This window comes from Enhydra lutris, unplaced genomic scaffold (genome assembly GCF_002288905.1).
Source record: "Enhydra lutris kenyoni isolate GAN:26980312 unplaced genomic scaffold, ASM228890v2 scaffoldscaffold6, whole genome shotgun sequence".
Taxonomy (NCBI): Eukaryota; Metazoa; Chordata; class Mammalia; order Carnivora; family Mustelidae; genus Enhydra; species Enhydra lutris.
In genome coordinates this window covers 241,320-261,089 of record NW_019154090.1, presented here as the reverse complement: position 1 = coordinate 261,089, position 19,770 = coordinate 241,320, and the positions used below count along the sequence as shown (strand labels likewise).

The 19,770-nt window shown below is 63.8% G+C and overlaps 3 protein-coding genes across 5 annotated transcripts in view; 1 reads left to right on the top strand and 2 right to left on the bottom strand.

Annotated features, from left to right (window-relative positions):
- Positions 1-203: 203 nt before the first annotated feature.
- LOC111141816 (zinc finger protein 512B) lies at positions 204-9,215 on the bottom strand. The gene is made up of 16 exons (XM_022494645.1): positions 9,092-9,215; positions 8,631-8,773; positions 8,156-8,284; positions 7,366-8,045; positions 7,057-7,283; positions 6,872-6,943; positions 6,626-6,772; positions 6,337-6,461; positions 6,173-6,265; positions 5,872-5,970; positions 5,619-5,789; positions 5,274-5,468; positions 4,925-5,026; positions 4,579-4,641; positions 4,022-4,120; positions 204-3,755 (listed from the first exon to the last, which is right to left on the bottom strand). The coding sequence occupies exons 1-16, from the start codon at positions 9,213-9,215 to the stop codon at positions 3,504-3,506; spliced, it is 2,721 nt and encodes a 906-aa protein (XP_022350353.1). The 3' UTR covers positions 204-3,503.
- Positions 9,216-13,396: 4,181 nt separating this feature from the next.
- Positions 13,397-18,523, bottom strand: LOC111141520 (sterile alpha motif domain containing 10). 3 transcript variants are annotated; one of them, XM_022494130.1, is made up of 5 exons: positions 17,689-18,523; positions 15,550-15,731; positions 15,301-15,472; positions 14,873-15,013; positions 13,397-14,687 (listed from the first exon to the last, which is right to left on the bottom strand). In XM_022494130.1, the coding sequence occupies exons 1-5, from the start codon at positions 17,777-17,779 to the stop codon at positions 14,665-14,667; spliced, it is 609 nt and encodes a 202-aa protein (XP_022349838.1). In that variant the 5' UTR covers positions 17,780-18,523; the 3' UTR covers positions 13,397-14,664. The 3 variants fall into 3 exon arrangements, with proteins under 3 accessions (XP_022349838.1, XP_022349839.1, XP_022349837.1); XM_022494131.1 differs by having other exon boundaries at positions 14,913-15,013; XM_022494129.1 differs by lacking the exon at positions 13,397-14,687 and having other exon boundaries at positions 14,947-15,472.
- Positions 18,524-19,455: 932 nt separating this feature from the next.
- Positions 19,456-19,770, top strand: part of LOC111141375 (pre-mRNA processing factor 6) — a 39,577-nt gene continuing 39,262 nt past the window's right edge. Inside the window, exon 1 of the mRNA XM_022493869.1 lies at positions 19,456-19,641. Coding sequence (XP_022349577.1) covers positions 19,571-19,641 — 71 coding nt within the window. The 5' untranslated portion in view covers positions 19,456-19,570. The remainder of the gene's footprint in view (positions 19,642-19,770) is intronic.

Below are 19,770 nucleotides of genomic sequence, written 5' to 3'. Positions count from 1 at the left end.
TTCAGGGCTTTGTGCTACGCATTGACTGGCGCGCCCCCCCCCCCAAACTACAAGTCCCACAAGGCCGTACGGCTCTGCATGCCGGGACTCGTAGTCCGGCCTCACGCGCCCGGGGCGGGCGTCCTCCGCAGGGAAGGATTCCCACCCCGAGCCTGACCACAAACTCAGCCGCACAAAGCCTCTGGAAAAAAATCAATAAACATTTATTTGATACAGTCATATTTAATACATACAGTTGATGGCCCACCCCCGCACCACTTGCGGCCGGGGAGGCGGGGACGAGGACCGGGGACAAGATGGTCACAAGGCGGGCAGGGCCCGAGCTCACCGTCGAAACATCTTGCAAATAAACTTTGTAGATAGAATATATATGTATATATATGGTTACAAGTGATAGCTGGAACCTCTCTTTCAAAATGCACTTATGTACGGAGAACTGTCATTAAAAAACCCAAACCAAGAAACCCAAAACACAGGGATGTGTGGCCGCCGGCCCAGAGGCGCTGGCCAGGCCCCCTGAACCCCAGGCCTCCAGGGCAAGCCACCTGGGGCCCACCGACCTGGACACGCCGGGACAGCCCTGCCCTCCATGGGCCAGGGTGCCCCTGTTCTCTCCCTTCTGATCCAGAGGGACAGGAGGGGGGCCACGGCTGGGCCACTGGTCACACCAGGGATACACCCTCATCTGCCTTTGCACAAGCAAACCAACGTGCACCCTGCTTCTGTGTTAAGTGTCAGCCCCTTCCTGTTCTCAGGGCAGGGTGGGGAGGGGGTGGGCTGGGCCAGAGGTAGATCTTCAGAAAGGGACCTGGCATTGTGCCCTGGGCTTCAGTCTTGGGCAGGGTCCATGCCTACCATGCCCCCCGGGGGGGGGGGGTCTGCCACTCCAGTCCCTCTCACTGAAGGTGTCAATCAAGGCCAGGTGGTTACCTGGGAATTCCCACCAGAGTGGGAGATGGGCAGATCCTGCTGAGCGCCCCGGGGCTCTGCCCCTTTTGGAGGCGGGCTCTGCTGACCAGCTCACCACTGCCACTCACCAGAGCATGGGAAGCAGGAAAGGAAGAAGGGAGAGGGGTCCGACCCAACAGCCACATTTGGCAGCAGCTCCCCACACCCACTTTAAAGACAAAGAAGGGGGTTAAAGTGCTAAACATCAAGTTACCCAGGACCCCACCTCCTCCCACGCGTCACAGCTGGGTTCCCCAAACGGACCATCTGTGGACCCAGGGGGTGACCTGGAAACTCACCCCCTAGCAAAAAACCAGCCCCCCACTCCCCAAGGGCCAAGTACCTGAGAGGCTGGGGTGGGTGGCTGTCCCCAGCATAGATGTTGAGGTCCAACCTCCTCCAGCCATTGGTGACAAGGACAAAATGCACCTAGGGCTCCTGGCAGCCCCTGCATCACCTCCCTGCCCCAGGCTGCCCCTGCAGTGGCTGCCTGACCCCACCTCTGCCCCCACCAGCTGTATACCATAGTGACACCCAGGAACACGAGAAAGAAAACCCTTCTGCCCACGCAGTTCAAAGCCCTGCCCAAGCTGCCCGCCCCTGACCTCGACACTGATCACACCTGCCAGCCCAGACCTCGCCCTTTAATCAAATCAAGGTGTGTGTGATTGGGGGTTAGTCCATGTCTCTACACCCCCTCCCTAGCACATCAGGCCAGGGTTGCCCAAGTCAGAGCCTTTGGGCCACAGGAAGAAGCTGGACACAGGCAGCACGATGGACCCCAAAGGCCCCCCGGAACCTGTCTCCCTACTGCAGAGCTAGGAGAGCTGAGCCCGACTGGGAGCTCCTCCTCTCCTGGGACTAGATGAGGACAGGAGCTGGGGGTCGGAGGGCAGAGAGGTGCCCAGTAAGCACTGCCTCCCTGAGCAGGGGAGAGACACCCCCTTAGCCCCCGGATCTACCGTCGGCACCAGGAAACCCTTAGCACCAAAATGTCAGATTGTTGTGTTTTTGTATAAAAAACAGAATTAAAAAAAGGTTGTTACTTGTCACAGCAACAAGACTGGCATCCACTACACCCAGGAGACACACGCACACGGGCAAATATCAAAATTCACATCGTCCAGGATTGGCCAGACCGAGCCCTCAGCCCACCCCCACCCCCCAGTGGGAAACAGCCTCTGTCTAAACCCAGTAGCTCTGAGTACCCTCCTCCTCCCTACAATGCCAAAGTTGGAAGGTGGGGCCCAGGGAGGAAACCAGAGGCAGTGTGGCCACCAACTCTGGGTGCCCTGAACTCCAGCCTGAACCCTGGTCAACCTGCAGACCTCACCATCCCCTTTGGGGCCCAACACAGAGCTGCAGAGCTGCCACCAACACAACGTGACCTTGGCCGAGCTCCTTCCCTGGCCTTCAGCTCTCACATCAAAAGACCACACAACCAGAAACAAAAGGGCAGGTAAAAAATGGGGAAAGGGACTCCCACGGGAGCCTAGCCACAAGCCAACCCAGACCAGCAGACAGAAGGCTGATTCCCACAGGGATTACTCCTCAAAGTTGGGCCCCACTTCCACACCCCACATGCCTGTGGGCCCCAGATTGACCTCAGAGCTTAGACTGGCCCATCCCTAACCCATTGGACTGCCCCAACCCTAACCCATTGGACTGCCCCAACCTAGACCAGTGGTGTTGGCGAAGCTGGAGATCGGAGGCAAAGCTGTGCCCCATGTGGCCCCCTCACCCGCTGCCCATGCAGTCCTGCAGGTCAGACCAGAACCCCCCCCTCACCCCCGGCAGGGAGCACCCATGAAGCCGGGATGGCAGAGAGTCCCCTCCATTAAGGGGGCCACCTCCACCCACCAAGACAGACAGGGGCCAGCAGCACCGGGGCCTGAGCACAGCAAAGGGTTGCGGGGGAAGGGGAGCTGGAGAGGTAGAGAACAGAAGCAGAGGGACCAAAGGCGGAAGGACAAGGGAGGCCACACTGGGGCCAGCTGTCAGGTCAGCACGGTAGCAGTCAGACTCAGGGTCTGTCCTGGGAGGTAGCTGGGGGTCCTGGGGTCCAGTGTCAGGTAGAGAGGTGAGACTGCTCAGGTGCCCTCATCAGCCCAGAACCATGGGTCTCTGACAACCCCCAAGGCCTGGGCCTGAGAAAGCAGATGGGCACAGAGCTCCCGTGGTGAAGGCCGTCTGCCTGCCCCGCGTTGACCCGTGGCCCTGGGCCTGAGCTGCGGACCCTCCTCCTGCCCCTCCAGGGCCCCCGGCTCCACCAGGCCCACGAACGTCCCTCCACGCTATCGCACTTCTGCTGCCCCTGCGGGTCATCCCCCGAGGGACCCCACCCATGTGTGCCCTACGCAGCCTGCACAGGGGAAGGGCCACCTTCAGGAAGGAGAGAGGGACTGGCTGCCTCCGCTGGACAGATGAATAGGCAGGGGTGGGGGGTGGAGAACTGGAGGGCAGGAGGTGCTGGAGCTGGCTACCCCCACCCTCGACAGAGTGGACTTGGCGTCCAGTGTGGGGACCAGGCCCCACCCGCCGGCCAGCCACCACGCTCACTTCTCAGGAGCCTTGCTGGCTCCCACCTTCCGGCCAGTGGAGCCCCGGGCCCCCTTGTCTCTGCCTCCTGGGGGCCAGTCATCCCGACGGGGGGGCATCTTGGGTGCGGGCTCCTCGGGGGTCCGCTCCTTGGGCTTTCGGCCTCGCTTCTTCCCGCCCGCCAGACTCTTCTTCTCCTCCTTCTTGGGCGCCAGGGAGTCCTGGCTCCTGTGTTTGGGAAGTGGGTCTGCCGAAGTACGAAACCAGTTCTGGAAAGAGAAACAGCACAAATGCAGACCCTGTGACAGGAGGGTGCCCAGCCCTGGGCAGGGCAGGCCGCGGCGCTAGGGTGGCTGGGCGGCACAGCTCCCGCCCAAAGGGGCACCTCCTGCCCCGGCTGCTGGGGGAGGGGCACCCAAACATCTCTGCTCCTCCGGGGAAGCAGGGAGCTCCTCTCAACCCGGGCTGCCACCGCCGCCCCTCCCCCAGCCTGGCCCAGGCCCTGCAGGCACAGCAGGGCTTCGGCCCATCCCACCTCCGCGTGGGTCTTGAGGATGTGGTACTTGACGCCACTCTCAGAGCTGAACTCCTTCGGACACAGCAGACAGCAATACTTCCCCACCAGGTGGTCTCCCTGCAAGGCAAGGACAGGCCGGCCCCCAGAGATTGGACCCCGCCCCCATCCCTGAAGACCAGAAGCTCCAGATGGCTTCAGGGACCCTGGAGTTGCCCCCACTAAGGGAAGGGAAGGGATGTAGAGAGTATGGGAAGAGGCAGGTGCCCCAGGGAAGGGTTGCAGCCTTTGCCTGAGGGTCCCTCACCTCAAGCCCAGGTCAAGGTGCCCATTACACCTTGGAGTAGGTGTAGACATGGAGCCCCTGTGGGCAGAACAACTGGGAGTGGACTGACTCACGGACAGGGCTGGAGAACCCTGGGCCAGGTTGGCCACCAGGCACTGGCCAGTCCCTGGGCTCCCGGAGGAGGAGGAGGAGGAGGCTGCCCCGTGGGGGCAGGGTCACACTCACAAGGTGTGCGGACCTCTAGGGGAGTGCCGAACACCACGTCACCCTGAGAAAGGGCCTGGAAACCGACCTTGCTGCAGCTGGCGAGATGGGCCTTAAGTCCGGACACACTGGAGTAGATGGCTTCGCAGCACTGGGGACAGGAGGCAACCATGGAAGAGGGCCTCCCAGCAGATGCCCCCACACAAGCACACATGCACCCCTTGCCCAGGGGACATGGGGCTCCTCTGGGGAAGCATGGGGCTTGACCCCAGGAATCTGTGGGTATGGGCAGGTGGAACCTCTCCACCTAAGGACCCTGCAGGGGCCCAGGGACCACAGGTAAACCACCTTGGAGGGCCTCTACCCAGGGCCACACCTGGGCTCTTTGTCCTTGAATCCCAGTGTCCCCACCCCACAAGCCTGCCCCAACTCACATCATTGGGGCAGTTCACATGGCCTTTCTCCTTGACTTCATTCTTCCACGCCTCTAGCAGCTGGGGGTTGAGCGTGGGGAGGCCGGGCCGAGTGTAGTTGAGCTGTAAACACAGGTGTGCACTGTGGTGAGCCCCTCACGCCTGGGACAGGGGTTCCCGAGTGCCAGCCCAGAGCTGGCCCAGATACCCAAGCTGTTCTGAGAATCTCAACTGTGCCCTCCACAAATGGGAGACTTCAACCTGGACAGTCGGCCAATACCCAAGATCACGGGCAGGGCTGTCACAGGGGACCCGGAGCTCCGTCATGTCCTGCTCGGAGATGGGGGTTGGGGGCCCGTTGGCCGCTCACCCGGGCAGTCTCAGGTACCAGATCGTCCTTCACCCGCCGCTTGGTCCAGTCCCGAGCCAGTTCGTCCTCCGCGATCTCCTGCAGGTGGAACACGGCCACCTGGGCGGACGTGCGGCGGACGCGGCCGCTGGGGGTCCGCTCGACCCCCAGCAGGTCCTCCGTCTCAGGGGACTTGTCCTCAGGCTCCTCAGGTGGCTGTAGCGCAGGGAGGCTGGGGTGAGCCACGGGCCTGTGGGCCACTCGTGGCAAACACAGAGGCCCCGTGGTCCCAGGCTCGCAAGTTCTCGTGCACGCCGCCCCCCCCCCCCCCCCCCGCAAGGGAGGAGCCGACAGGGGACTGCTCACCGGGGCCGTGTGCTCTGAGCGCATGTGGTAATCGTGCCCAGCCTTGGAGCGGTAGGTCTTTCCGCAGTGGGTGCAGGGGAAGGAGGGGCTGTCCACCTCACAGGGCGGCTTCCCGCAGCGTCGCTGGTGGTACTGGTAGCCCATGAGGCTGGAGAAGGCAGCCCCGCAGCCCTGCAGTCGGGTGAGGGTAAGCGTCCGGAGGGAGGCTGGGCCTCGTCCCACACATGCGCCCCACCCCCGCTGTCCCACTGACCTCCTGGGGGCAGCGCAGCCTCCCCATCTGCTTCAGCACCTTGCGCAACCGCTCGCGCTCCTCCTGCTCGCTCCCCTCCGAGGCCTCGGCGTCCGAGGGCTGGGGGGCAGGCCCAGCCTTAATATCCCCCCCCAGGGCCCCAGTCCCTGCCCAGGGGTCAGGGCCACCGATGCCCACGGTCAGGCACGGGGACCACTGAGCTCTGTGGCCCCGTGGCGATGAGCGGCCAGCAGGCAGGGGCGGGGGCAGGGGGTGGGCTGGGACGGACGCGGAGGCTGGTGATCGGCGGGCCCGGGCGTACCTTGGCGCTGTGCTCTGCCATGGTGTGGTAGTTGAGGCCGGCCTTCGACTTGAACTGTTTCCGGCAGTGCTGACACTTGAGAGCGTCCTGCAGCTGCAGACACATCCCTGCCGTGAGACATGCACTCTGAGCGCTCCCCGCCCGGGACCCCGGGGTGGCCTTACCTTCTGACACACTTCCATGTGCTTCTTGAGCCCCACGAGGGTCTTTCGGGTGACCACGTTGCAGGTGGGGCAGACGGCCTCCCCTCGTTCGTGGATGGCCCGCTGCCACTGCTCCTCAGGGCCACCTGTGGGGCAGGGCCAGGGCCTCAGGGACTGGTGGGGGCTCCCGGACGCCCTGGATGCCAAGCACAGGACCCACGGTCCACGCTCAGCCCCCAGTCCCTGTGGTCCAGGATCTGCCCCAGAGTCGAGATCTGTCCTGGGCCCCGCCTCCCGGCAGCCCCCCCACCTGGAGCTGCGTGGGCCGCAGGGGCCGGCACGTCCTTGCTGACAGTGCTAGCGGGAGCCAGCACCTTCTTCCGCACGTCCTCGGGGCCCGGCCCCTCCTGCTTCTTGGCACGCTGCATGCGGGATTTGTCCTCTGCCTTGGCTAGGCCTGCGTGCGCACACACAGGAGAGGGCGGCTGTGAGCCACGGGTGCGGTCACACTTGTGTGTGCACCCAGGCCCAGATGCCCAACCGGCCACGGCCCTACCTTTGAGTCCGAAGGTCCCTGAGATGGATGGCTGCTCCCCCGTAAACTTCTTGGGCGTTTTCTGTTTCCTTCCTGACTCGGGGGAGAGAAAACAGGGGCCAAGGTTCTGGTCAAATAACCATTGGGAGGCCTGGGCCAGTCGATGGCCGCCCTACCCAGCCACTGCCCCCCGGCTCTCCTCTTACTGTGCTTTGAGCGTTCCGCTCCCTCTTCAGGTGGGGACATGGGGCCCGAGGCCCTCGGGGCTTCCTTGCTCCCCAAGAGCCTGCTGCCCAGAGAGAGGGGGCTGCCGCTGGGGTCTGTGCTCAGCGGGAAGGCCGAGCTGTGGCCCGTGGTGGAGGGGCCGTACTCCCCGTTCTCCGGCCTCGCCTGCTTCGGCAGAATGGGGCATGCGTCTGGGCTGTCCGCTGCCCTGCAGGGAGCAGGCTTGTGAGGGGCAGGAGGGCACCCTTTGGGCCCTGGTGCCACCTCCAACCCAGAAGGAGAGCCCGTACCTTTTCTTACCACTGCTCCTCCCTGTAGCTCGAGCCTTGTTCTCAGACTTGGTGAGCAGCACCACTTTGCAAGGTGGTGTGTGCCTGCTGATGGCAATGGGCCTGCTGACCGTCCCTGGCTTCGTGACTGGCACAGGTTTTGTAACCGTCACAAGCTTTGTCATTGGCACCGGTTTGTTGATGGCCACCGGCTTGGTCACCGGCACGGATTTGGTGACTGGCACTGGCCTATTGAGAGTCACTGGCTTGGTGACCGGCACAGGTTTGGTGACCGGCACAGACTTGGTGACCGGCACGGGTTTGGTGACCGGCACAGACTTGGTGACCGGCACAGGTTTGGTGACCGGCACAGGCTTGGTGACCGGTATGGGTTTGGTGACTGGCACAGGCTTGGTGACCGGCACGGGTTTGGGGACCGGCACAGGCCTGCTGACCGTCACCGGCTTGCTGATGCCGATGGGTTTGCTGACACCCACAGGTTTGCCAACAGCGACAGGTTTGCTCACTCCAATTGGCTTGCTGACCCCAACGGGCCGGCTGATGGGGACTGGCCGGCTCACTGGCCCAGGCAGGGGTCGGTCCGTGTGGTTCCAAATGCGGTGCTTCTCCAGCTGGGTCTTGGAGGTGAAGGCGGCCTCACAGAAGGGGCAGGGAAAGGTCAGCCTTTCTGGGATGGCGCCCTGAAGGAAAAGGGCAGGCATGGGGGGGCAGCCTGAGGCTACTGCCCACACACACCCTACGCGGGCAGGGCGGGCTCCCGGCCTCTTCCTCCTGCCCCATGGCCCCTTACCCCTTGGCACCGCTGGTAGTGGTACTTGAGCCCGTAGATGCTGGGGAATTCCAGCCAGCAGCCGGAGTTCGGACACTTCACCCTCGAGTGTGCCTTGAATTCGTCTTTCCACTGGTTCATGAGGGAGAGCTGGGCATGGAAAAGGCGAGTCTGCTGACCCTTCAGCCAGCTGGGCCTCTGCCAAGCCAAGCCCCAGACCCAGCACCCTCCCCAGGCCTGCAGGGCAGACAGGCAGCAGGAGCCCCTCCAGCTCAGGACCGCAGCGAGATTCAGGCCACTCCGAGCAGCTACGGTTTACTGGGCCAGCTCTCAAAGCCCCACGGATGTGGTCCACTAGGTCCCAGGCCACACCATGAAGCCTTAAAGCATGGAGCGACCCTCTGCCACAGTTGGGGAGGGTTTGGGGCTGGATGCATGGCAAGCTGTGTGAGGCAGATCCCAGCACGAGTCCCACCCCGGCCTTCGGGGAGCTCACAGGAATGTCTCGGAGGGCCTGGTTCTCAGCTTTCGGACGCCCCTTCTTCTTCCCTTCGGTCCTGTCGCTGGCTGGACTTCCCGGGTCAAAGCACAGTGGGGCCTGGCTGGACACTGTCTGCCCACCCCGGGCCACCGGCATCCCTGCAACACATGATGTGCTGAGACCTGGAAGCTGTGCTTCCCACAGCCTTGCCTGCCACCCACGGGGCTGGTCAGGCCTGGAGTAAGCCCTGCTTCTCCCATGGTGAAGTGTGGGGAGTGGGAGATTGTGGTCATCCTAGGACAAGAATTTAGGGCCCCAGGCTGCCCCCACCCTGGGAAGGCCCTCAAGAGCCCAGGCAGCCCAGCTGAGTACCCAGGAGCTGGACCACTGGGGAGCTGGGAGCCAGTGAGGGATCCCCCACCCAGGACTGGCTGCCTGTGATCACCTGGACTTGACCTTGGCCTGACCCCTCTTACCCAACTTTGGTGGGTCGTGTAGCACAGGAAGTCGGACCTCATTTCGGCCTCCATCCTTCCCAGGTCCACTTTTGGTGGACCCTGGGAGCCGGCGGCCTCCTCCAACGCAGAAGGGATCAGTCATCTCTGCACAGCAAGTGGACAGACCTGTGAGGCCTACCAGGCCCGGGTCAGGACTTGAAATGGGCTGGCCCTGAGCCCCGCCCCCAGACATGCCCCTCTCTGGCTCAGGAGAGCAGTGCCTGCCCACCTGTGTATTTGGCCACTGGGAACGTAGATGACGGAGGCTTCTGGTTTAGGGGAGGGGCTGCCCAGATGAGGTCCCCCCATGTTATCCAGGAGGCACAATCATCCTGGAAGCATCTAATCCTGACCCTCATCAGCTCCCACAGACTTCCCTTGTCCCCAGACACACAGTCCCAGAGAGTGCCAAGGATCACACCTGCTACTGGACTAGGGATGGTCCCTAGATAGGTGGAATGTTCAGGAAGAAAGAGGTGAAGAGCATCCCTCCCCAGGGCCAGTTATGACACCAGTACGGCTGCCAGCTCACATGCTGTGCTGGCCTAGGACCCTGGACACCTTCCTCCACAGCCTCACCCAGACCGGAGGCAATGCCTCCCCACCTGGGGGGGCACCCCCCGATCCTTCTCTCCAGGACACAGATGGAAAATGGCCAAGATGGGCACTGAGGACCCCTAGCCTACTCCCTAAATTAGCGACTTCCCAAGGGGCGTGTGGGGCAGATCAAAGACGGAGCATCCTATAAGCACCCAGGTCCGGTCCCCATGCCAGCCAAACCATCCCATCGACCCTCTTCTCAACCTTATCTCCAACAGGAATCCTTCAGCCAACCCTCTACCTGGCTGACCTCCTCCCCACCTCCCCAGTTAAAAGCCTCTCTGGCCCCCACCTACAGGCCCACCAGTACCACTCCTCCAGAGACCACCAGCCTTTGGCCACAGCGAACACCTCACTGGCCAAGGCTGAGCCTCCATAGGCCCGTTTTGCTGGGGGACCCCATACCCTGAGAGCTGGGGGAAGGGACTCTGAGCTTAGATCCTACTAGATCCTCCCATAGGGACACCCAAGGCCACAGGAAGGGGTTTGGGGACAGTTGCGTGGACAGGGGGCCCCTCCTCTGGCAGTTCCCAACTAACTTAGACCAGAGGAGATGGGGAAGAACTCCAGGCCTAGAGGGGATCCAAAGGCTGAGGTCAAGGTAAGGGCAGTCACTGCCCTCTACCTCCTAAGCCTGGGTGGAGGTACGGGTCTCCCCGGCCCTAAGCAAAGTTCTCTGAAGTCCTCACACGGAGACTTCTAAAGGACACCTGCCAGCGTCCGATCACCCCAGCCCCTGATGACTCCAGCAGCCTGGGGTGGGGGTGCCTGCCAAGAACCCACTTTCCAGTTTCCAGCTTGGGTGGAGAATTCAGAGTTGGGGGGCTGGGGCCAGGGCTGCCCCAAGAGACAGACACCCTCTTTCTACCCAGGACCTGTCACTTGAACAACAGGAGGAAAAGGGATTCCACCCTGCCTCAGGGCCCGGATGGGTCGCCGAGGTGGGACCCTCGCAGGGGGGAGGGGGCGCCACAAGCAACGCCGGCGCAGAACCGGGGCCCAGGCTGGGCGCACGGATGAGGCTGGCCAGGGAACACACACCTGGAGGCCGGCCCTGCCACCCACCTGTCACCTGCGGCCCGGGTGTGGGGCTCCGGCCTGGCCCCGAAAGGGCCCGATCGCGGGCACGGGGGGGGGGGGGGGGGGGGGGGGGGGGGGGGGGGCGGGGGGCGGGGGCTCCGGGCCCGGCCCCCCCCCCCACACCGACCTGTGCGCGGGGTCAGTGTCGGGAACGCGGCCGAGCGAGGGCTGCCAAGGGGTCCCGCCCGGGGCGCGGCCGGGAGCTTACCTGCGGCGCCCAGCGGGACGGCGGCCGGGGCGGGGGCCGGGGCCGGGGCGCTGGGCGCGGGGCGCGGGGTCCGGGCGGCGCAGGCTGCGCGCCGCGCTGCGCACATGCGCGCTCCCGCCCCTCCCACCTTTGACAGTTTTACTGTGGGGGGGAGGGGGCGAACTCTCGCGGTATTCCTGAGGCCGCTCCGCGACGGGGAGGAACAGCTGGGAGGGAGGGGGCCGGTCGGCCCGACCCCTCCCCCGGCCCCCGGCCCCCGGCCTCCGGCCCGGGGGCCGCGGTCGGCTGGGGCTCCAGTGCGAAGTGGCCAGTTATGCCGCCCCGTAGGGCAGGGGGCGTTTTTCAGGCAGTGGGGTAAACTGAGGCACTATAGGGGTGTTGGGAACTGCCCAAAGCTCCGCGTACCCGGACTGAAGCGAGCAGATGCCTCTAGGTGCTGGCTCTGGGAAGCTGCAGCCATGGAGACCACCGTCCTCTGGGAGCCGAATCCCTGGCACTTGGGAGCCCTGCGGCTGCAGAGCAGGGTCTGAGGGTCTTCCAACGAGCCCCTCGACCACCTCTGTCTGTGGCCACAGTCAGGGCTCCGCCCAGTTCCTAGCAGTGCTAGGCAGTTTAAGGCCATGGACCCTATTGGGGCTACTGACCATTGGAGCAGCCTCTGCTTCGGGTGCTTCGGGTGGGGGTGAGCCTAGATCAGTTGCGTTTTGCTCGGCAGGGCCCCAGAACCCGGGCCTGGGAGGGCACCCCGGTATCAGGTCTGGGGGAAATGGGGCCCCAACCCTACCAGGAGTTGGGAAAAAATGGAGCAGCGGAAGAGGTACTAGGTGGGACATGGTTACAGTGTGCACTGCCTTCTCCAAGTGTCTCCCACCCCCTATTCCAATCCCCACTTCACCCCTGTCTGCCCTGGAACAGGTTGGGTGCGTTGCTAGGGGGCAGAGCACAAAAGGTCAGATTAGGGTCTGCCTCTCCTCACAGGACTCTTGCTTCTCTAGTGTCCGGCACAAAGTGCTCCCAGAGAGAGGGGTGGGGGCCCTCTGTGGAGGACTCAGGAGGTTGGACCTTCCTGGAAAATCAGAGCTGGAGAAAGGCCCATGTGACCCCAGGAGGAAGAGGGAGGGCCCGTCCTTCTCTTACTGAGCATGCCCACACTGGGGGCAGGACCTGCAGGATTTGGGGAGGGGTCAGTCTGTGCATGAGATGCAGACAGCTTTCTTGTCACCTTTCCCCGTGTAAGTCTGCATGTCCACGTGTGTAACCATGCCCATTAGTAGGTGTGTGTCTGAGTGACCACATGTGCTGGGCTGTGTCCGTGTGGACACCTGATGTCAGGGTATGTCTGTGTGTCCTGCACTAGGAGAGAAGGATGCCTGTTAGTATGTTAGTATCTGGATGACCAGCTGCAAGACGTGTGCGGGTGGAGGGACTCCTGTGTCTTAGCAGGTGGGTGTCTAGGCTACAGCGTGTCTGGATGTCAGGGCATTGTGTGCTGTGCCCCCTGTGTTTGGTACATTAGGGGATCACTGCGTCAGGGCGTACTGTGGTTCTGGATACCAGCGTCCATGTTTCTGTGTCCAGACTCCAGGGGTCAGTTTGGGCCTCTCTATTACCATGTGTCTGATTGCTGTGTGGGTACCTGTGTCGGGGGTGTTGTGACCTGTTTCTTATGTCAGAGCGTTACCCTGTGCAGGGCGCTTAATGGGGACCCTGGAAGGTTGCCATGTCAAATCCCTGGAACCCATGAATACGACCTTATTTGGAAAAAAGGTCTTTGCAGATCTGCTGAAGTGAAGGGTCTTGAGATGAGAAGACCATCCTGGACTGTCCAGGGGGGCCTTAAATCCCGTGACAGGTTTCCCCGTGGGAGGGAGATTTGACATAGAAGGTGACGTGAGCACAGAGGCTGGGCCGGAGTGACACGCCAGAGCCCAGGAATCCCTGGGGCAGCCACCAGAAGCTGGGAAAGGTGAGGAAGGCTCTACCCTGTGCTCCAGGAGGCAGTGTGACCCTGCTGGGTTTCAGACCCGTGGCCTGCATGGCCAGAACAGAATCTGTTTCCGCTGTGAGAAGCTTCCCGGTTGTGGTCCTTTGTCCTGGCGGCCCCCAGAAAGTAACGCACCTATGTCCCTGCGTCTGGGTGCAGTCCACAGGGCTGAGCCCAGGGTTCCAGCCTCTGCCTCTCCTCCCCACCTGGTCCTGAGGTAAACAGGTGCCCTGTCAAGATGTGACACCACTGCCCCCTAGTGGCCCTGCGGAGGGACCTGAACTGGGCACTGGGCACTTCCTGCCCCGATGCCAACCAGGGCCCCTCCTGCTCCCCTCCCAGGGCTCTTCCCGCTCTCAAACACCCAGTTGGCTGAAGCCGAACACACACTTGGGGCACTTGAGAACCGGGTTTATTTCTGGTCTTTTGGTCAGAATATAAAAAAGCGCAAAACAAAGAAGACAAGACAAGAGCATGGGGGCATGGGGGGCAAGACAAAGGAGGAAGGTGGGGCAGTGATAGGAAAGATCCTCCGGAAAAGACAACGTTGTGATGGCACAGGGTGGGCTGGGACAATCAGGGTGGCCAGACAGGACACGGGGGCTTCCTGTAACCAGCCTCCCACCTGGAGGCCAGCTCAGGGCACAGAGAAGAGGCTGGAGGCTCAGCCTCATGTGGCCCCGAGATTTTCAGAGTTTCTGAGGGAGGGGAAAGGCAAAGGAGCCAGAGGGTGGGGGGCTATCAGGACCACCCTCCCTGTCCTTCTCCAGACAGTACCAGGCCCAAACCATGAGCCCCCTGGCCCATGGAGTGGTGGCTCAGGCGCTGGCTGGGTCTCTGGTGGGTGGGTGTGGGGGATGCAGGCCTCAGGACTGTCTCTTCTGTGAATTCGGATTTTCCTGGGAAAGGAGCAGTGAGAATACACATGCTCCCCAATGTGGGAGGAGCGGGAGCCAGGTTCCCAAACCTAAGGCTGCAACCCAACTGAGCCCAATCCTGGCTGTGGGGCCCTCGTGGTGCTGAGTTAGGTCCCGGGTGCCTGAGCAGTCCCCAGACCTCTCTCACTTCGGTTCCTGGGAGTGGGTGGGGGTGGGGTGAGGGTCTCAGAAATCACAGGGGCCTTCTTGGCGGCAGTGGCTGCTGTGATCTGGATGGGGGGGCACGCGCCAAAGGGAGCCTCCACAGTTTATCCCCCTTGTGCCGGCAATCCTCTAAGTGCTGGGTTAGGGTGGAGAACTAGACAAATGGGCAGACAGACAGACCTCTCGCCCTGGGGGCGGGCAGGATGCCCAAAGGAAGTGTGACTCAGCAGGCAATAGGGGCACAGGCATGGGTGTGGGTTAGGGGAATATAAATAATAGACTCCCTGGGAGGCTGGGGGGGGGTCACCAGACCCTGCTCTGGCTCCAGGTAGCTGCCCCACATGCTGCCAGCAGCACCAAGGGTGGATTTGGGCTCAGGTCCCCGGAGGAAGGACCACACCCAAGCAGCCCCCACCTGCTCACAGCCCAGAATGCACAACCAGAGATGGCAATCCTGGTCCCACCTGTCCACTGGGCTGGGCTCAGCCCCTGGCGCCTCTGGTGGGGTCCGAGAGGGGCTGTGGGCCAGCTCTGCATCGCCCTTGCCACAGGCTCTGGTCACAGTGCTGGGGTCTGGGGTTCGAGCCTCACGCAGCGGCTAGGACGTGTTTCCGAAGGAGGCTATGGGGTGGATGGGGACGAGGAGAGGTGCAGATCGCTGGCACCTTCCCTCTGCCCTGGGCACAGGACGGCTCCTGCTGGCGTCCTACAGCTGCTCCACTCCCCGCCCCGCCCAGCTCAGCCCACCTAGCGCACAAGAGGGCCTCCCCCTCCACATCTCTCTGCCCGCCCCCCCCCCCACTGACCTTGGCTGAGCAGCTGCAGGCTCCGCCCCTCCTCGCGCACCTGCAGACGCAGCAGCTGCTGCAGCACCTCTTGCCGCTGGGCCTCCTGCGCCAGCCCCATCCGCTGCAGCTTCTCCCCGTTCAGCCGCAGCAGCGCCCGGCCTGAGATCGAGCCAAGGTCAGCGTCCGAGGGGCAGAGAGAGAGAAAGGGGAGGAGGACACAGACAGGCCCAAGGACGAGGACGGAGAAAGAGAGGCAGAGACACAGAAAGAGACGGGGAAGGAGGCTGAGAGGCACCAGGATGGCAGGCAGGGCCAGGGCGGAGGGAAGCCAGGAGAACAGAGGAACACACCGGGGAGAAGGGACAGCCCTAGAAGGAGGGGTTGGCCCCGCAGGAAACAGAGGAGAGCGGGAACAAGGGCTGCCTCCCCCCAGCCCTTAAGGGCACCTGTGATGGCATGCTGGGAGAAGGCCTCCACATAGACGAGGTAGTTGTGGGGACAGTGCTTCTTGAGCCACTTGCACACGTCCTGCTGACTCCACAGGACCACGGGCCTTGTCAGGCCACCCAGGGAGGGGCTTGTGTGGTACAGGCCGTAGTGGTCAGAGTACAGCCGGGCCTGTGGACGAGACAGGCAGCAGCTGCGGTGAGGGGATGGGAAAGGCAGGGGCTGAGGTGGGTATGGTGGGTGGGTACCTGGGGGGCTTCCGTGCCCGGCTGCTGCAGGAGCTTGACTGGCCGGCCACCGGCGGCCCTCTGGCTACGGGAATCATGCCACGTGAGGCTGGTGCCTGGTGTCCGAGGGAGGTGGCAGGGGATGCTCTCGGCAGACACCGTGTGTTCCAGGAGGGTTCGGCAGAAGCTCAAATGGGCAGCGGCTGCAGAGCATGGGTGCCTGATCAGAGTGGCTGGGGCAGGGCCAGACGATCACCTCTCTGCACACCAGCTCCCTGCTCAACACACCCTCCAACGGAGGAGAGCCACTTTCTCAGTTAGAGGGTCCCAAGCCCCCAAAGGTGGAACAGAAATGTGCAAGAGCTGTCTTTAGTACCGCACGCAGTCCCAACACGACAAACTAGGAGCCTCTTTCCTCGTCTGAACGCATCGTCTGTATTCTGAGGAGTGGGCTGGATTCGGCTTTGATTAGAGAGCCAGTGTGCCCATCAGGGAGCGTAAGACCCACAGCCTGGTGAGGGGCTATCCTGAGACAGGCCTCATGTCACCCTTGCTTTGGGCTGACACAGGCTGAACCAGATCAGGTTCAGGGAACCAGACCAGGCTCCTATGTCCCGGGAGATCCTGCATGATGGCGACCGTCTGAGTACGCCGCCTGCCCATCACCACGGAAGGCAACCAGTTTCTGTGGCCACACCTGGCATCTGAGGCTCGGCTCCTGCCCAGCTGTGCTCATCTGCCAACCCATCCACGAGAAGCCTGAATGAACTCTGGGCAAGCCGGCAGCCAAGATTCCTGCTCTTCTACCCGCCATAGGGCCCTTGGCCCAGGACAGCTTCTGTGCATGGTGGGTGTCCAGTGGGCATGGGCTGCTCTGTGCAAGGGTGCAGGGCCCAAGCACAGGCTCGGGGAGCCACAGTGACACCTTGCGCCCTCTCTTCCCACACACACTTCATGATTCTCCTCAAGTTGTAATTTTCCCATCATTCCTGTGCATGTTGCTCACACGGGTCACAGGAGGGCAGACACCTGAATGGTCACTTCCCAGCCCTTGCACAGGTCTTGGCAGGCCGGAGGTGTCCAGAAACATTGTGGATGGATGGGTGGTTGGAGAAAGGCTCTGTGTGGTGTCCACCAGTCAGTAGAGCCTGGCAGAGGGTGGAAGACAAGCGCAGGCTTGCCTTCATCTCTACGACATCTAGGTCCCAACTCAGCAGGCAGTAGCAGGTTCCTGGCCAGGGCCTTTGCCTCACTGGCTCTCAAGCGGTACAATGAGAGACACCGCCCCCATGGACACACCCCAAACCCCCAACTGAGGGCAGGGTTTGGGGAAGTGCCCAGGAGGTCTCAGTAATGGGGAAAACGCATTACCCCCCCTTACTCCTTAAGATTCCTTGGACTTAGCACCCCTCTTCTTTCTAGCAACCTCAGGGAATTGAATCAGCGCGGGTTACTCTAAATTTGAGGTCCGGGGTCAAACAGTAGGTCTGGCTGGTGTGGTCGCTGCCCAGATGTGGCTTCTAAAATCATAGGAAAAGACTTATTCTAAGCTGGCATCTTTCAGGGCACAGGTTCCTCAGCCACTTGGCCTCACATGGCAGGGCCTCGCAGAGCCGGGCCCGGTCAAGGCAGGAGCGTGAAGCTCTGGGCGAACCAGTGGGACGCCGCCGCGCGCTTCACCTGTCCGGTTCCAGCCGGGCCCCGCCCATTCCCTGCCGGTACTCCGAGTAGGATCTCCCTCTTTCCGTCTGTCGGCCCGTCGTTACGTCCCTCCCTCTTAGTCCCAACGTCAGGATTCCAGCATAAAATGGGGCGGGGGCGCCCAAGCCGGGCTGTGGCCTCGACCCTCTCGCGGCCCCACCGCAAGAGCTAGGGAAGGAAGGGCGCGCAAAGGAAAAGGTGACCGCGGGATGGTGCCAGTTTAAGGAGAGGAGCCCCAGCCGGTACCCTCCTCCAGGCCAAGGATGTGCTGATCCCCAAAGGCCTGAGGCCAACCCCCCCAGCTCAAGACAAAGACACCAGGGACCCCGTTCGGCCAGGACGCGCCCCCCCACTCCGCGCCAAACCGCAGCTTGGAGTCCTCCAGATCCCGCCCCCTCCCCCTCGGTTCCCGAGCCCCCAACCCGCGATATCCCCGCGCCCTGGTCCAGCCCTGCTCACCGTCCACATCCCGGCGCTCCGCGAAGCCGGCACGCACAGCCCCGGCGCGGCCTCGCGGGGGGCTCAGCTTGGTCCTCAGCTCCGTGAACATGGGGCCCAAGGATTCCGGGCCCGAGCACACGCCCCTCGCCGGGCGCAAGGCGGCCGGTGTGGCCGGCGGGGAACAAGCACCGCTGCCCCGCCCCAGCCGGCCCCGCGCCCGAGCCGGTCCCCGCGCCCGGCGAGTCTGCGCGGCGAGGCACCTGCCTGTGAGTCCTGAGAGCCGGGCGCGCTCCGGGAGCTCCGAGGTGTGTCGGCGGCGCGCAGGTCTGCGTATGCAAACGGTGTCTGCCCGGGTAAGGGGCGACCTCGCACACCTGGGCACGCCTTCAAGGACAAGTGACTCTGGGCACCTTTAGGGGGTCTAGACGTCTGGAGGGGCCTCCGAGGCAAGGAAATAAGGAAGTGATCTTCCCCGCGGGGAGGGAGGGGGCAGGAGAGGAGCGTCCTGCCTGCTCCTGGGATGGTCTGTCCACCGGGGCCCAGGATCAATGGCCAGACCGGCCCCTCAACCATTTCCCTCCACTCTCCTCCCTCAGCTTACGGACTCACCCCTTCGTTCACGCGTTCTCCAGAGCTCTCGCCCTCAAACGCGCGCTTGCTTCCCTAGACCCCGGCTGAACCCCCCCACAACGCGAGCTCCGGGAAGGCCGCCAGGCAGGGTCTCCCCCTTCCCGCTGTGGCCCGGACTCTGAGTCGGCACCCAGGAGGCGGCCCTGAAAGCCGTTCGGCTGGGAATGGGGGGAGCGAGGAGCCCCGCAGAGGCCGCGGCAGGCCAGAGGGATGTGTCGGTTCCAGGGCTCCACGCGAAGGGCTCGGCGGGGGGGGGGGGGGGGGGGGGGGCCCCGGGGGGGGAGGGCGGGGGGGGGCGCCCCGGGGGCGGGGGGAGGGGGCGGGGGGGGGGGGGGGGGTGCTGGGGGCCGCCTGGTCGGAAGGCCGGAGGCGGTCGCGCAGCGGAAGGAGCGAAGGTGCACGGAGACGCGTGTGTCCACCCGGAGCAGGAGCAAAGGCCGTCCGACCCGCACCCGAGCCCGCGACACACTCTAGAGACTCGCGCGGAGGCCAGCACCGGGGTCCGCACGCCGCCCACATTTACTTATTCCCGCCAACTCGCCTTCCAGGGGCTGCACCTCCGCCCTCCCCGCCACGTTCAGGGTCTGGCGGTGGCGGCGGAGCCTGGCCCGGGATCCGGGCCCGAGCCGCGGCTCCGCAATCTGGGCGCCGAGAGCTCGAGCCCGCACACCGGGGCACACGCAGATGGGTGCGCTCACTGTCGTGACGCACACCCGCAGCAGCCGTCCACGGCCGGACAGGGGAGCGGCTCCGCCCGGACGGCTTAGGCCAGCCCAGGGGCCAGCACAACTCTGAGGGGAGGCGAACGGCTAGGCATGATTCCGAGGGGTCCTGGGCGGCGGGGGTGCCTGGGGGGGGGTCACAGGTCCCGCTCGTAGGGGAGTACGTGCACGCAGTACGGGCGCGCAGAGAGGACGGCGGCCCCGGGCTCAGTTCTGAGGCCCCGCAGGGTTTCTCCCGGAGGCTGCAGCTCCTGCACGTCTCCAGCAGGGTAGCCCGCACACCTCCTCACGGTCAGGCGCCTCGCGCATGCGTCTGTCACATCCCCTCGCCGCCGACGCGGCCGGAAGTCGCTCTTCAGGAACTTCCGCCCGGGGGACGGCAGGGTGGGCGGGGCCTCGTGCGCCCCGCGAGCTCTGCTTCCGGGTTGCGGGTGACGCTGGTCCCGCCGGCGCTTCCTGCTGAGAAACCGGGGTGGTCCGTGGTCTTTTCAGCCTGCGGCCGCGGCTTCCGTCCGGTCCCTTCCCGGCCCCTCGTCATCACCGGCGCCATGAACAAGAAGAAGAAACCGTTCCTGGGCATGCCCGCGCCGCTCGGCTACGTGCCGGGGCTGGGCCGGGGGTGAGGCCTGGGGCGAGCCGCGCTCGGGGGGCGGGGGCGCGCGGCGGGCCCCGGGGCGGGGAGGGCCGCGCGCTGGGCTCGCTCCCCGCGCTCGTCCTGGGGGAGGCCGCGCGGTGCCACCGGGAGGAG